At 47.2% G+C, this 16,413-nt stretch overlaps 1 protein-coding gene across 4 annotated transcripts in view; it reads right to left on the reverse strand.

Moving 5' to 3' along the window:
- Positions 1–2,581: 2,581 nt before the first annotated feature.
- The window catches only part of KLHL3 (kelch like family member 3), a 107,218-nt gene continuing 93,386 nt past the window's right edge, over positions 2,582–16,413 (reverse strand). For all 4 annotated transcript variants that reach the window (XM_032447490.1, XM_032447489.1, XM_015875682.2 and 1 more), the window contains 8 exons: positions 16,205–16,354; positions 13,422–13,539; positions 12,576–12,773; positions 11,740–11,841; positions 9,565–9,693; positions 7,429–7,569; positions 7,128–7,271; positions 2,582–6,865 (listed from right to left, as the gene is read on the reverse strand). In XM_032447490.1, the coding sequence (XP_032303381.1) occupies positions 6,837–6,865; positions 7,128–7,271; positions 7,429–7,569; positions 9,565–9,693; positions 11,740–11,841; positions 12,576–12,773; positions 13,422–13,539; positions 16,205–16,354 (1,011 nt within the window). In that variant the 3' untranslated portion in view covers positions 2,582–6,836. The remainder of the gene's footprint in view (positions 6,866–7,127; positions 7,272–7,428; positions 7,570–9,564; positions 9,694–11,739; positions 11,842–12,575; positions 12,774–13,421; positions 13,540–16,204; positions 16,355–16,413) is intronic.

Genomic DNA, 16,413 nt, shown 5'->3' on the forward strand with positions numbered 1-16,413 from the left:
CAGAACCCAGCAGTTAGAGAGCACTCGTTTCACTGACTGAAATGGGACATCCAAGTCCTTCACTTTCTCCAGAAGAGAAGGCAGCAAAGAACTGGAAAAGACAACCCAGCTCCCTGGTGCAGGAGGCAGCCCCTGTGCTCAGTGCCAGCCCCATCACCACCAGTTCCTGTGCCTCATCATCCCATCCCACCATCACACCTCAAGAGGCCTTTAGGACAGCAGGACCGGCAGCAGCTCTTCCTCTTTGGGTGTCAGGGGAGAGGGATGGAGATGTGGACAATGTGAGACCACCATCAACCCCACACGGCACTGCAGCTTCTGCCAGCCTTGCTGGGAGGGAAGGAGCCATGTGGCAGTTGTTATGGATTTGGGCAACTCCAGAGCAATGACAGGATCTGTGACTTTTAGCACATCAGACATTATGCACGTCCTGGGCCCAATCACTTTGTGAATCCACAGCAGCTGCGGGTACAACACCAGGAGTCAGTTCACTCCAGATGGAGCTCAGCAGCAGATGGGACTCACAGCACTTGTATTAACACCTCTGGAATTCCCAGGTACCCAATACTGGGGACTGAAACCCTGAGATGGAGTAAACCACGCGTGATGAGTTCACAGGTAGTCACTATTAGCTTAATTAAGGCTGCAATCCCCACCCTGCTTAGGGAACGTCCCTTTAGAAATCCCTGCTTCTCTCCTGCAAAGTATTTTTAATGCAGAACACCAAAGGCAGGGCTCGAGCACACAGATGATGGAAAACAGCTGAGGAAGGATTTCTATTACAGCACATCTGATCCCAATCTATATGCAAAACAAAGTTCAGGAGCCCGCACCGTGCACAAAACGCACCCGTGTGCTTTCAGACTGAGAAAGCACCATTCCGAGGACACACGTTATACCAGGCAGGCTCATTCATTTGGCTGTGCTGACCCCCAGAGCCCAGCACCCGGCACGGCACCGCTCCTTCTGCACCATGGAACCGCTGCATGCTGAGAACCTGAGTTCCGTGCAACTTGGAGACGACCCGAAACAAACATCGTTACCGCCCGCTTTACTTCCCCACGGCGGTGTCACCTCCATTAACAGCTCTTTGACTCCGCTTTGTCCGCTAAGGACTGTGCTATTGCTCAGTGCTCCACCACGAGGACAGCCCCCTCCTCCGCTCTACTTCCCTATTTACCAGGATCCTTACGCCAACCCTTATCTCCTTATTGCCGTAACACTGACTAACACTGTAACGCTAATAATCGCTCCAGCACTAAAGCAAAGGAGCAGCACCTCGTGTAGGGCACCTAGAACCAAAGAAAACACCGTCCCGCACCAAAGCGCTGCACGAGGAGCTCAGAGCCACGAGCAAAACTCCGCGCCTCAGCAGCCGCCCCGTTAACCGAGAACCCAATGCTGAGAACCACCACCCCCACACAGACCCCAAACACAGACCCCCACACTTACCCCCTTCTCTCTCAGCTCAGCGCCCGCACGACGTGACCCACGAGCTGCTCCGCTGCGGCTCCTTCGGGGCTCCGCGAGGAGCAACAACGAGCTCGAGATGACCTCATAGAGGGACAGAGAACGGCCAAAAGTGACCCCCCCCAACCCCACAGCTGGGAACAGCGGAGCGCGGCTGAGTGACCCACAGGTGCCCTCATTTGGGGGCGATTCCTTCCCACCTGGCTCTCGCTTTTAGTTACTTTTTGTAAGGCAGCTCCCTACCAAAGTAAATGCAGTCGGAAAAGAATTGGGAATGAGCAGCAGGTTGTGATTTCCTCACTTCATTATGGAGATACTCATGGAATCATGAGTTGGGTTAGAAGGGACCCCAAGGATCATCACATCCCACACAATCCCTATTGTAAGTATAAAGAGAGATCCCCAAATCCTGCAAGCCTCAGCCATTAAAACCTACAAACCTCAACCCAAAAAGTCAGCTCAGCTAAAATCTAACACTCCCAGCACGGTGTTCCCCCATTCCTTAAGAGCTGAGCACTAATTAGACCATGGTGCAGGGTGCAGCTGCAGGATGCTCACAGTGCTGCCTCGGAGCAGGCAAGGTGACTTTGCAAGCATTGGAGCCTGGCAATGCTGGCAGCTTCACACCCCACAGCTGTTGGTTCTGCATCACAAACCACAGCAGAACGTTGTGGGAAGGCAGGGAGAGGTTTGGTGTGAGGCAAACATGGAGGCAAACAAAACCTTTCTCCATGTGGGTTCTGCTGCTCCTCCAGCTGGGATTTCTGTGGGCAGGTGCAGGAAAGCCGAGCAGTGAGGAGCAGAATGGAAGGAGCTGCTCATTCCCAGGGTCTGCATTATTGCATGGAGTTGGGTTGCAATGCAATGAACTGTCTTATCAACAGGATTAACTTTTCTGATGCTGCCTGCACAGCTCTGGTGGCTGCATGGGACAAGCTGGTAGAAATGGCTTGAGCTTGAAAATCCTCAGCATCAAATACAGTCACATTAGAGCATGTCCCTGTCCCAGCGCAGCTCTGACATCACATACATGATCTAAGCTATCTTTTGCATTTTACAAGTACATTCCTTGCTGCCTGAAGCTGAAGAAATCAAAGCAGACCCAGAGGAGTCACATTAGTCCAGTTTTTATTCAAATAAAGTACGGAGAACAGGGTGATTTTCTTATAAATACACCAGTGGAGGCCATTGCCTGCACCATTCATCGCCCTGGACAAGGCCGCCATCAGGAGCTGTTTTGCAGCATCCTCCACCCCTCACATTCATGCACACTCAGAACCTTTTAATTAAAGAATGAGCTCGAATGGTGACACAATTCACTGTGATACTGTCAGCCACGGAACCAACAGCAGCTGCTTTACACAAGCAAAGAACTTCACCCCCAGGTAAAGTGCTTCACAACCTTGTGCAGTTCTTAAAGTCGTTTGGTTGGTGGTGGGTTGGTTGGTGGGGTGTTGGTTTTTTTTTCCTTTAATACATAAAATATACAAATTAAAGCCTCGACTGCTTCTTTATTGTCACTGTAAAGGAAAATGATTTATTAAACCAGAAAGGCAGAAGGGAAAAAACACTCATAGCATAGCATCTACCAGACTCCCAAGCCCTGCTGTTTGAGCATCGGGCTGTAGGTACATGCATGGGATGTAGGGGCACAATGCAAAGCTGGGGGGGAACTGCTCCGATGCTATGGGTTATGAGCGATGGATCCCACAGGTTAGAAGGGAGCTGCAGCTACCTGCCAAAGGACCACCTCAGCTGGGTGAATCAGGCACCGCACATCACTGGATAGCAAAGATTGTGGTCTCCAAAGGCTGTAAATGAGAGAACAGTATGAAGCTTTCACGGTGTTGTCATGCAAATGGCGCCGAGTAAATTGATGGCAATTACAGCACAGTGCACATCTGTACAAAAAAAAAAATATTTGGAGAAACTGAATGAACCGAAAATTGGTTTTAATCACCCCCAATTTATCTATTAGGCACAAATGGAAAAGATGGACTCAATTCAAAGTTGTTTAAACAGCAGATTGCTTGAGGCAAATCCATCCCGCTTTACGTATGGCAGAGCCAGCAGTGTGTGAGCCTCTTCACCAGCCTGACGTCACGATTTTGTACCAGGTCAACCTGTGGAAACCCAAAGCCATGTCCCATAGGGGTCAGCACATGGAGACCCCCAAAGAGCCGAGATAAGCCTTCAGTTCCCAACAGACCATTGCAAGGAGCTGCCTGGGTTCAGTTTGTAAAGCTTTCACAAAACCTCCTGTAGTAACTCAGTTCTGGCAGCCTATGGGCACATCACGCCTCCACCCACAGGCAGTGCTCATACCAAGGCAGGCAGCTCATCAGCCTCGCTGACCAGAAAGCAAAGTGAAATCACAGCACGGAAAGTGTTTTCAAGCAGCCAGCAATGGAACAGCGCGCTGGTGACTGAGGTAACGGGTTTTGTTTCAGAACATTGAGCCCAATGCTGTCCTTCCTCTGTGTCAGAACCAACATACGAGCTATCCCAGATCTTGGTTACGACATGAAACTTCTTGTGCAGAATCCGTACAAATTCACACCCACATCACAGCCAGCAAGAACTGCACAGGAGAGTAAGAATCCGATGCAGAATTTAACACAGGTGTCATTAGCGGCCATAAAAAGCAATCCAAACGTCATTTAAAATTCTTATAAAAAGATATTTACAGTACAATTGTTAGCACTAACGCTAAGCTTTCAGCCCTAGGAAAAGGCAGTCTTTAATGGGGCTGGCTCAGGTGCTCAGGATGGATCATACAAACACACAACACACCAAAGACAAACAGATTCCTAAAGCATTTCGAGGGGAGGGGATACAGCTGGTTCTTGGTGTGTTACAGTTGTTCATATTGCATAGCTGGAAAATGAGGTCACTTGGCTTGCATAACACTGCAACATCTGAGAAGGGAAGGGGAATTGGTTGGGGTGGAGGAGCTGTGGCTGCAGCCAGGAGCACCAGCAATAGCCAAACCCTAACCCTGTCCAGCAGGACGCAGGTCTTACCAGCATCAGTAAATGCCATTTTGCAATAACAGAGAGTCACCAAAACCTGTTTGCCTTCTAAGCAAGGAAAGTTTATAAAGCAATTTACATTGGGGAAAATATTACCCAGTTTTCAAGCATATTCACCGTTCATGACATCTAATCAACCCAGCAAGCTTCAGACTTGCATCTCTTCAGCACTTTTTGTGATATAGAGATTTAAAAAAGCTCTTTATCTCTTGCTAACATTTGCCTTTGTTCCAGCGATGCTACAACTGAGATCAGTTTGGCAGCTATACCTGGCTATAACAAAGCTCTTTAGCTTCACATTTCCTACATTTATTTGAGACCTAACAAGAGACAGGCATGCTCAAATACATGTCCATCCTATTGACTGATCTCCATCCAATAAGGGATGATAATGGACGAAAAAGCTTTGCCTTTCCCATTTATGCCATATTCCCAAATGCTGCATGCGAGGCACACACCTGGCAACCAACTTTAGGGGTAAAGTCACTCCAAGCCAAGGCATCACCTTGCTTATGTCACTGTCACGATGTATCTCAGGACTCTGATATGAAGCCAGCTTCAGCCTGGGATACATTGCCACCAACATCAGCAGCTTTTGCAATAAGACCAGCCATCAAAAAGAGCAGCATGTTATGTTATTATTTTGGCACGTTTCATGGCAAATTGTAAAACCCAACGCGAGACGTAAAGGACATTATAGAAAGGACTAATTATTATTGTTAGCCCTCCTCTGTGGGAGGTGGTGAAGCAGCAAGGGCAGGCACTGTTTCCCCCAGTGACAGCAGGCGCTCATGGTACAAGGACCATGTCAACTCACACATTGGAATGTGCTTATTTACAGAACTAACATATACACCTACTAAAGCTGTACAAGGTGATTGAGCCTTAGATCCCTCTGAAATCGATTTTTAGGTAATTTTCTTTCCTACTGCAGAAGTTTGCCTAGAGTGTTTTAGACAGACCTATGGAGAAAGACACCAGGAAAGAACAGCACTTAGTGCTGGAGCTCAACAGTAATACAAGCAGATATGGTCCTGCAGGCCAACTGCCCCCAGCAGGAAGAACCTCAGCTGATCCACATGGAATATGAGTGAAAAAAAGAATGCAGCAGGAGAGTGTATGTCAGAGCTACTAGGAGGCAAACGAAGGTATTTGCAAGTCAAGTATCCTCTTAAACAGAAAAGAGAATCTGTGATGTAAGCAAGATGACTGCATCACAGCTATATCTAGATTTGTCTGCTTTGAATAATCATATAAATTCTTTGTACTGACAGCAGAACAATTTCAGTACAGGGAAGATTAAACTAACAGTTACAATGACAGTGATTAGAGAGATCTCCACACTCTGGAAGCATTAATACACTGCACGTTCGTTACCATGCTCATTAACCACTGCCCGACTGTAAGACGGGCATCACTGTTACATCAGTGGCACCATAAGATCTTTCTTTTGACATCTAAACGCTCTATTATGAAATGGCATTGAAATGCTGGACAGAGTTAGAACTGGGGCTTTCAGCACAGCTGGCAGCACTGGGGAGATGCACGGGTAGGGAACAGTTTCTATTCAAGCAGTATTTGTTTCACAGGAGCAATGAACCCTGTCAGAGCAGCACGTTTTCTGTGGGGCTGAGAGGTTTTGTGTCGTAGTGTTGCTGAGATATCAGCCCCAGGGAAGGCATAGCCCAGCATGTATAGGAAACAGCATTCATGGCGAGTAGAAAAATCACATGGTATTTATTTCCACCATACGACACGCATTTCGGGGACACATACAGTAGTCCAGTGGCATGTACAGACGTATGACAGGCAGCGTCACACTCAAGCCAGAGCACCCTGTTCCAGTCCGTTCCTGCTGACTGCGTTTCTCAGTTGGTACTCAGAAGTTTCCACTGTCAGTAGTAAGGTCTGCCCTCTGGGTACAGTGAGAAAACAGTTCAACCAACAGTGGGTACGGAGCATCAGTAGTGAAGAAATCCAGAAGTGTTCATTTTTACTCACATGCCCAAACGTCGCAGTTTTGTTTCATACAAGAAATTCAGTGCCTGCAGTTCAAGCACTGTGTTTATCCCAGGACACTTGCCATTGAGAAAAACAGTTGATTGCACCACAGACAACAAGCAACACCTCGTGTCTAGCATGGAACGTGTCCCCAGAAGGACTTTCGCTTTGCTACGCAATCCACTGCAGAGCAGATGATGTTTGTAACATAGCACTTGTCACGTGAAGATGGTAACAGCAATGAGACGGGTCAAGTCAGAGGTCAGTCATCTTCCCAACACCACCTAGCTGGATCCACTTCACTTCTGCTCCTTGCAATGGCTTGGTTATGTGTCACAATGGTTTGTGAATCACAGCAACACCTGTTTTAAGAATGCACAGACACGCTGTTATCACAGGAGCAGCTCCTGGTTGCCCTGTAGCTAAGACCGTGCTGCAAGAACTAACACCAGCAGCAAGCTAGCAGAGAGCTGCTTACTGCATCCATGAAGGGATCCTCTACTGAAGACCAAATAAAGGGCATGCGGATTTAAGATTAAAGCATCAGGAGGCACAGCCCTTACATTTATGAATGACCCAAGCTGTTCCCAGCTGTTCCCAATGCTTAAGTATTTCTTTCTTTACCTGCATAACTCCTCCCTGTGCTCATACTGGTTGGCAGCAATGTCCACTTGTCTGTGATGGGGTTGTAGTATTCCACAGAGGCCAAGTTGCACGAACCATCATCTCCTCCCACCACATAGAGGAGACCGTTCACCGCACACACACCTCAAAGCAGAGCACAGAGTTAAACAGGCTAACTTCTCTCATCTTCCATTTTATTACTTGTTTGTAATACTGTATACTTATATTACTAGAACAACAGCCACATTAAAAAACACAGACAAAGGCAACCAAGCACCAAAGACAGGCTTATTGTGCTTACCTGCATTTCTTCGGCACATATTCATGTCTGCTACTTGCTTCCAGGTGTTTGTTCCTGGATCGTAGACTTCCACGCTCTTCCTGACCAGGGGACCATCGTGCCCTCCCGTCGCATACAGCAGCCCACTGAGAACACCAACACCTGCCAAACAGAGCCCAGCATTGCCAGCTGTACACAGGAAAGGCTGCATGTGCCTGGATCTGCTACTGGAATCTGCACGGGTGTCTCTCCATGACATTTCCAGAACATAGGTTATATGTGCTTCAGCATCACCCAGCACTTGGTCAGCTCTCCACTTAACCCTACAGACTGCTGCACCTCACCCCTCTTTATCTCTGTCTGCCTGATATTTTCTGCCACTGGTCTCTCTTCATTTGGCCTGATTTTCAGTTCCAGGAGCTCTATTTTTGTTTTTCCTGCTGCCTTTGTGCCTTCATCCCTTCGACACTGTTCCCCTTTTCAGCAACCTATGGCTCACTCCAATTCTTCACGCTGCCTCTGGGTTTGTTTCCCCCATTCCCCTCGCCATTCCTACCTCAAACTGGAGTAAAACAGAAACACCAATCTGAATTGCATCATATTGAGCATGACATTAGCCAGCAGGACAGCCCCCAGGACATAAAGATGGTTGTGTGTTGATGATTTAGAGAAAGGCACAGAGATCTGACCACAGGGCTGCTCAAGGCACACCCCAGTTAATGAAGAAGTGGCAGCTCACCCAGCTGGCAAGGAAAGCCTGCCATGTCTGAGCCCATCCAACCTGCTTCGCAACCCCCTGCCATTTGACCACATTCAGCTGTTACGACAGATTTATACTACAAAATAAAAAAGTCAGTAAGCTAATTTAAGCAAGTAGGAGAGTCAAAAGGCTGGGAACACTATGGCTTCTCCACCTGAAATAACTCCATATATGTTGAGGTGGGGGGCACAGAAAGAGCTGTCCCTGCCCAGGGGACTGCCATTCCTCCAGCAGAACGCTGCCAACACAGCCCTGCTGCCAGCTTTGGGGTCATGGCAGGGATTTGAGGACACTCATCCTCACCTCCGCTAGATGTCAGCATGGGCACAGCAATGCTGAGAGCTCAGGTTCTCATCTCCCAAGCTGTACCAGAGCTCACGCTGCAGCACTGCTCTCTGCTCTCCATGTGGCAGCTGGTGCTTGCTGGAGGGATGCATGCCAAGTGTTTGTATCACGACCACTTGATGGGCTCGGCTCAGTTTGGGAACTGCAAGCTGCAAGGTTGCTTGGCACATTTTTGCTCTATTTTGATATACCGTCAACAACGTGAGATTTTCAGTGTTTTCCTATAGGTTTGGGATAGGTTTTATGATCAAACCAGTATTATAAAACTCTTCAACTAAATTGATAATAATATAAATAATATAAATTCAACTGTATTTGCGTCAGCAAGAGCTAAAGACAGTGCATTAGGGTAAGAAAAGAAAGACTGTGTGCAACCACCCAGCTCAGAAGGAAATCTTCATCTGAAGATTATTTTAAATGCAATAGATAGGAGCTTCTACCCCTGTAGGAGATGAACAGCCACAGAAAAGACAAGTGCCTACCTGACCTAATGTGAGTTAGAAGCCATCAAGACTTCCTTTAACGTGTCCTTTCCTCTGCTCTTCTAGATGATCAGCTCTAGGCAAAGGTACACTAAAACCTGGCTTAGCAGTGGCCATCTGAGATGAATTCTGTTACCCTGACTTGGTCTATGTGTAACCCAGTGCAGAGGATGTGCTGCACTGGGAGAGTCGGGGGGATCCAAAATGAAAATGCATCTGACAGCCCCCTAAGAACAGGATCAAGAAGGCAGTGCAGCTTGACTTCCCAGTGCCCAGCTGAGCCTGCAGCTGGCAGTTTGGAAAGGCAACTCTCAGCATACAACTGAGATGTATCTGTTAGAGAAGCTACATAGAAACAACGGACATTATTTCACTAATACAGAAATTAATTTCAATTTGAAAGATGATAATGAAGTCAGAAGAGATGCTGAGAGATTCCAAGCAGTTATGGCTTTTCCCCTCACGGGAGGGGAGGGAAATAACAGACTTCACTTGCCAAAACACACTTTTCCTTTCACAAAGAGAGGAGAGCCCTGTGATTTCTTATAAGAACAAACCCTGAGCCAGTACCTGCACCACTGCGCCGAGTGCTCATGTCAGCTACGTAGGTCCATTCGTTGGTGGCCGGGTTGTACTGCTCTACAGTACTAAGGCACTGGCGAGATGCTCCATCGTAACCCCCCACAGCATAGAGCTTACCTGCAAGAGATACATGTTGGCATCAGCATCACAGCTATGACTGATGTATGATGCTCCCACCACACCTAGCAGCCCCACTGAGGTCAGATCCTGGCTAGGAAAGCCCTGCTAGAACTGCCAGAGCCTCCTGGCATGCCTGGGGCAATCCCTACTGAAAGGATCTGAAGCAGGATCACAGACAGTGGGCATGTTTGCTTTTAAAGCTGCCATCCAAGACAGGGAACCACCACAACACAACAGCTTCATTAGAAGCCAAAAGCCTTGTGGGTTTTCTGAATCACTTCCTCCTGTTCAGGTGCCACTTTGCAAGGTGAGCTGACAAAGATAAATACTTTATAGTAATTACAATGAGCAATAAATCTGCAACAGCCTCTTAATATACTACCTCCATGGAAATGTAGACGCAATTTTGAAGATCCTAAGACAAACCAGGGCAAACCAAAGCTTCTACTACAGCTGAGGCCACTCTGTTCACTCATGCCAAGAGACCATGACACAAAAATCTGGTGGGAAATAGGACAGTATGTCTGTCCTGTGCACTTCTTTGTCATCCAAGCCTCCCAACAGCAGCTATCACCTACAGTCTTATGCTTGATACTTTGATATTTCAGGGCTTCAAGGGTAATGATGTGGTCCTGCCTTTGTGGTCACAGCTTCACTCACAGCCTCCTCAAGCTCTTGTGTGGGCTGCTGTTTGAAGCCACTTGTTGTTACTCAATCAACCAAGGCAAGAGTGCCAGACAAAGCAGGACAAGATAAAAGTTCCCTGGTAGGCATCAATTCTTAGATGTTTTTTCTACCCACAGGCATTGGATCAATCTCTACCCTATTCAGATGAGCACTGGGGGTTAAATGCATGCTGCAGTTTGTTCCCTACATTATCATAATCAGCTTTCCTTCTCCATCACACACTGATTTACTATTGTGAACTCCAACACTTGCAACACTTTCTCACACTTTAAACAAAGCAAAAGGATTTCATATGCATCCAGTAGAAAATAGTTCACAGAAACATATTTCTCAGGTATATATTAAGTATTTGTTTGGAATTCAAATGACCCTCTTTAGCAAAACAAATCCCTGTTGGGAGCCCAGCACTCCACAGGCATGTGAATGGGCCAGTTCTGAATGAGATGCTTATTTTAACAAACATGCAGATTTAGCACAACCCCCACACATCATTCTGACTTACCCCATCCTCCTCTCCTCGCAAACACACTTCACACGTTTCCCATTCAAACCAATTGAGTTCAAAGCACAGTACACAACAAGCTCTGTGCCACTGGCTGCTCCACAGGGTACTAATTGGAAACTGTTACGCCATGTTTAAGAGAAGGTCAAACAAGAACTTTCCCTTGCTTCAGAACTGATTTTGCTAAAGGTTCCTATCTAAGTTGCAAACTAAGCTGCTTGGTTCCAGCTCACTCCAGCTGACTGCTGGCACCTCTGTGCCAACAGGTACTTCATGATCCCTTGCACCACCTGCTCTGTTCACCTCACCTGCCCCACTCCCGAGCTGCCCCAATATCAGCATTCATAATCATCAGCCCCTGTTCACTTACAAACCAGAGCAAATTATGCTGCACGTGCCTGAAAGCCTGGTTCTAACATTCCTGCCAAAACACCAGCCTGGGGCTGTGGGATGAACCATGCTCCTGTTCTGCTGAGAACATTTCTTGTGATAGGTGCTCCATCCACACACTGTCTGCTAATGGCAACAGTGCACTGCATGACGCTCTTTGCTGTCATCAGAAGCAACACATGAAGAATAAGGATTCAGAGAAACCTGCACACATCTAAGAGCATTCACAGAAGGCACAGGTTGGTCTGGTACAGGTCTGAGGCTCTTGGAAAGCAGCACATGATTTTTCACTTTATATATAAAGGAGAACATAAAACGCTGCAGCAATTAGGTCTGATAAAATAAATCTTTACCAATCGAAGACAGTGTAGAGAACAGGTCCTGCAGTTACTTCCTATTGCACTTAAATCACTCAGGCTTCTGTTTGACACTGAAACGATGGAAATGGCTGATGGTTTTCTTACCCTCCACAACTCCAACTCCAACACTACTTCTTCTTGTGTTCATTGGAGCCACAAAAAACCACTCATTGGTTTTATAGCTATAGGCCTCAACTGATGCCAGACCTAGTTAAAAAGGGGATACACAGGTTTTCTAATTAAAAAAAAAGAGAAGAGAAAAAGATTGGTGTTGCACTTTCATCTGCCTTCCATCTCCACCCAAGCTCATAATTCCCCCCACACTCCTGAGACCCGATTTTCCAGTTCCTTCCCTTTCAAGCTGGGTGCACCACATCAATTCTACTTCTCCAGCAGCTGCAAAAATCACCACACGGCCCCTTGCCCTGGGGCACCAAGGTGGAGCAGAGTCCAGATCCCAAGCCCAAAGTTTCATATCCTTTCAAGTATTACATCTATGCAAAGGATTAAAAATTACCCCAGAGCGTTCTGCACTGTACTCATCACCAGCTGAAACAGCTAAACCAGGTGGCAGTGCCCTGCAGCAGAGGTGTGAAGCTAAACATGCAGTTCTATCAACAGAACTCCCATAAAACGCCTTGTTCACATTTCATTCACATTGCTGTGCAAATTTCAGCTAAAACCAGGAAAAATCCCTTGTTAGAATCAGTATGTTCATGTGGAGAACAAGACCGAAAGAACCATATCACTAAAGAAAAAGAAACAGGGTGAGGTACTCTGCAATTACCGGATGGTCCAAATGTGCACATGTTTGGTATTGCACACAATGCACCCACCCAGACTCTGGCTCCTTCCCTAAAATTATAAAGGAATTGCTCTGGAACCTCACTAAAGCTCTGCAGTCTCTGAAAACACTGCTTTGGGCAGGTTCAGCCACCTACCGGTGCTGCCATCAAAACCGCCCACTGCATACAGGAGATCATTGAGCACAGCTGCACCCAAAGTGCTTCTTCTTTCCTGCATGCTGGCTATGGATGTCCACTGGTCCTTCACGCCATCGTACACATCAACGGTGCGTACCCTTAACGAGCCGTTAAAGCCTCCGACAGCATAAACATTGCCAGCCATAAACACTACACCTGATAAAGGAAGAGAGACATTTTATGGAGGTTTTACAAACAGATGAAGAACCAAGAATTCTCACATGGCTGCCAGGATGCTTAAGACAGCAGGGAAGAGCACAACGCGGGCAAGTCTTGAGCCATTTTCTGCAGGTTAAGAGCAGTGGAGCCAAGTATGATAAAATACATGTCATAAGGATGCACATAAACACACAGTAACATAAGGCACAGATGGATTCAAATCTGAATGAAACATTTTTTGGAGTCACAGAGGACACCAAATGGTGATCCACATTCACATCTACCCCGTATCTTCAGGAGAATGCTCCCAGCTTTCAGACCCCTTTCAGCTCCACTGACCCTTAACAGACCAAGAGGGCTTCACTGAGCTCCTCTGATTTTTTTCACTAGGAAACCACAGAAAATTGGATACTTGTGGGGACAGTAGCCAAGGGGAGCAGACAGGCAGAAAGCAACCCCTGCAGAGTGCAGGGCATCCACCTGAACACCAAGGGTATATATGTAGGGAAAGAGGAGAAGGAATGGCAAAAAGAAAGCGGCTTGAGGCTGGAGGCTCAGAGGAAGGCTGAAGTGATGACTGAGGACACATTAATCTGGCCCTGAAGAGCTGGACACAAAGAAAGCTGCAGCAAGCTTTCCCATTACCTGCTCTACATCTCCGGGAGGGAAGCTCAGCAACCTGGTCCCACCGCTCCTCCTCAAAGTCATAGCACTCCACACTGCGGATGGCTTTGGGCGCTTGCCCACCGACCACAATCATTACCTGGAAGGGGAAAATGAGAGCTGGGCTACCTCAGACATCAGCCTGGGCAGCTGCTCTGAACAGAAACCAAAAGCCCACCCCAGTCTATAGCAGCTGCCAGTCAAAAGCTGCAAGCCCACCTGAAGCCTCTGCAAAGTTACTTCAGTCAATCCTTCAAAAGAAAAACTTTATCCCCATTTTAAGGCACGCTAAATGTGACAACCCCCATTAACCCCTTCCTCACTGTTTCCCAAGCAGGCAGCCTGCCATGAAACACAGAATTAGTTTGTAGCAGGGTGCATGCAAGGTTTGTTGCTGAAGAACTTTTAAATGAAGGAGATCCCAGCATAATTTCTACAGCCAGCCCACTGTTCAGCCCATGATGGTGCTAAAAATGAGCAATGCCACTTTACAAATTAAACCTGCCAGCTGTATTGTCACCTGCAGGAAGATGCCACTCAAGGAAAGCAGGACTTTAGACCCAGTGCTGCTGAAGGAAGTAGGTTGTCAGCTTCATTAAAGCCTCTGGCTGCTACATGTGTTCATGCAAATCTAGTAATTAAGCCTTAAACTCCACACAGATAGGGAAGATCTACGTGAAGCTGATCAACAGTGGATCTCAGGAGCCTGAGAAATGCTCTGCTCTGTCCTTCACAAACCTGCCCTGCCTGCTGCCAGCCCTCAGCACTGGAGGGCAGCCCACAGCCACATGCACACACAGCATCCAAAACTCTGGCATTCACAAACAGCTCTACCTGCACTTTGGTCTGAACATGTTTCCTTCTGTCTCTCCACCTCTATCAAGAGGGAGGATTTGTTCCCCTTATCACAGGAGTAAACACTACGACAATCTGATTTTTACAAGGCCACTGAGCAGCGAGTGACATAAGGGGGCTTCAAATGTAGTTAAAGGGAAGATGATACTGGCATCAGCCTCTGCAAGGCACCTGTGGGCAGCTGAGGGGATGAGACATCACTTGAGGTCAAGTAGGTAACAAGCTCAACTCCTGTCACAGTTGCCACCAAAGTCCAGGGCTAGACAATGCTTTAAGTTATTACAAGAGTATGAAAGCAGTGACCTTACGAGGTAAATTCAGCCTAAATTAGCAGTCTGACCACTAAGCGTGCAGCAGCCTCTCATGGAAAGCTGCAGAGCCTCACGTGATTATAGACTTAAGAGATTTCACAGCAGGACCAGCGGATGAGATGAAAGTTTCCCAGTAACTGGATTGCTGGGAGATCATCACCTTCACCCATTTCTTTACAGATAAAAAGAAGGAACGACAAAAAAAGGGTTAACAGCCCCACAGACGATCTGGGTTGGTACTCATAGGTTGTGCTGTCAGTAGATGCTGAGAATCTCTGAAGTCACTGACTCACTGCTCATTAACTTCTTTAATCCTTGAGCAAGGGTCACACTGCCCTTCATGACCCCAAGGCTTCTACCCACATCCCTTCAGCCCCTGCAGGAGGAGCAGACAATGCACTGATGTGCTCTGCAGAACTGCAATTCCTTGAGACTTTCCAGAGTCTGAACATGTGAATAGCACAGATCTCACATCCCACTCACTAACTGGACTGCCTATGATTTGTACTTAGACAAATAATACACTGCGCTTCTGGAGTCTTACAATCACTGAAAAGCTTTCTACCAACTTCAGAGGCACTCTGTTGAGAGGCACAGTGACCAACTGCATTTATCTCTGGAGCACGGGTCAAACAGCTTCTGTTGTCATTTTCTCCTCGCTAACAAAGTGGAGGTGAAAGCATTGCATGCCTCTGGGATAAATGCAGGGAGTAACAAGGATTATTTATTCAGTAGCTGCTCCAAGTTTATAGGAATCTGCTTCAGACTTCCTGCTCGCACATCTGGGTGCCACTGTTTCCTGTCTTCTGATTACAGAGACAGAAAAACAACAGGCAGCAGAGACCATCTTCCTCAGCAAGGCTCCAGTGCTGTGCCACATCCAGCAGAGCTCCCAGCAGCTGCCTGCAGCCCACGGTCAGTGACACTCAGGCCATAGCTCTGAAGCCACAGCCGCTCCCCGAGAGCACTCAGGGATGAGAAAATGTTCTAAGAGCAGAGAGTTGTCCCTGGAACAGAGATACTGATTCCTTTGAGAGTTTGTCTCAGAATTTCTTTACATACCCACAATGGGCATACACAGCACCAGAAGAAGCAGTAAAGCAACTCAAAGTATTGCGAACAGTGACTGTCACACAGGTGACAGACGCTGTCCTTGTGCAGCAATGACTTCTGCTCTTCTGATGTAAACTCCTGGTGTCTTCACTGATTGCACTGACACCTGACCCCAGCTGATTTCTGCTTGTGTCTGCAGTTCTGCTCAGAATCAGATGATAACGTTTCACCTGCACTAACCCCTGGTCTGCAGCAGCACCAGTTTTATGATGACATGGCACATTCCCCGAGCAGCTCCCTCCCCTGCTCTGCTCACCCAAGAGAAGCACTGAGGACTGGCTGCAAGACAGTGGAAATACAGCTCACATCCAGCTAGGGGACTTTCTCTAATAGGCTCAAAGCAATTGAAATGCAAACAATTCAGAGTTAGAAAGTATTGTAAAAGCACATAAGCTCCTTTCAAAGACAGAAAATGCCACCAGTAATATTGTGCGAGGTGACACGGTGACAACTTCCCTCCTGTGTTTGGAAGGGAACTTGGTTTACCTTCGGCAGGCTGACGGGAGTCCTCGGCTTTGTTCTGGGATTCTTGATCAATTGCCTTTGATCCAGAGGAAGCAAATGATACTTCATGGCCTCGATAAGGAAGTCTTTACATGTGTTGTTATTCTTGATTAACGCTTCTTCTTCAACTGTCTGAGAGCATGTACACACCAGAGGTCATTTAAAGCGAAGCACTTAGTGGCCACAAGGAG

The sequence above is a fragment of the Coturnix japonica genome, chromosome 13, assembly GCF_001577835.2.
Source record: "Coturnix japonica isolate 7356 chromosome 13, Coturnix japonica 2.1, whole genome shotgun sequence".
Lineage (NCBI taxonomy): Eukaryota > Metazoa > Chordata > Aves > Galliformes > Phasianidae > Coturnix > Coturnix japonica.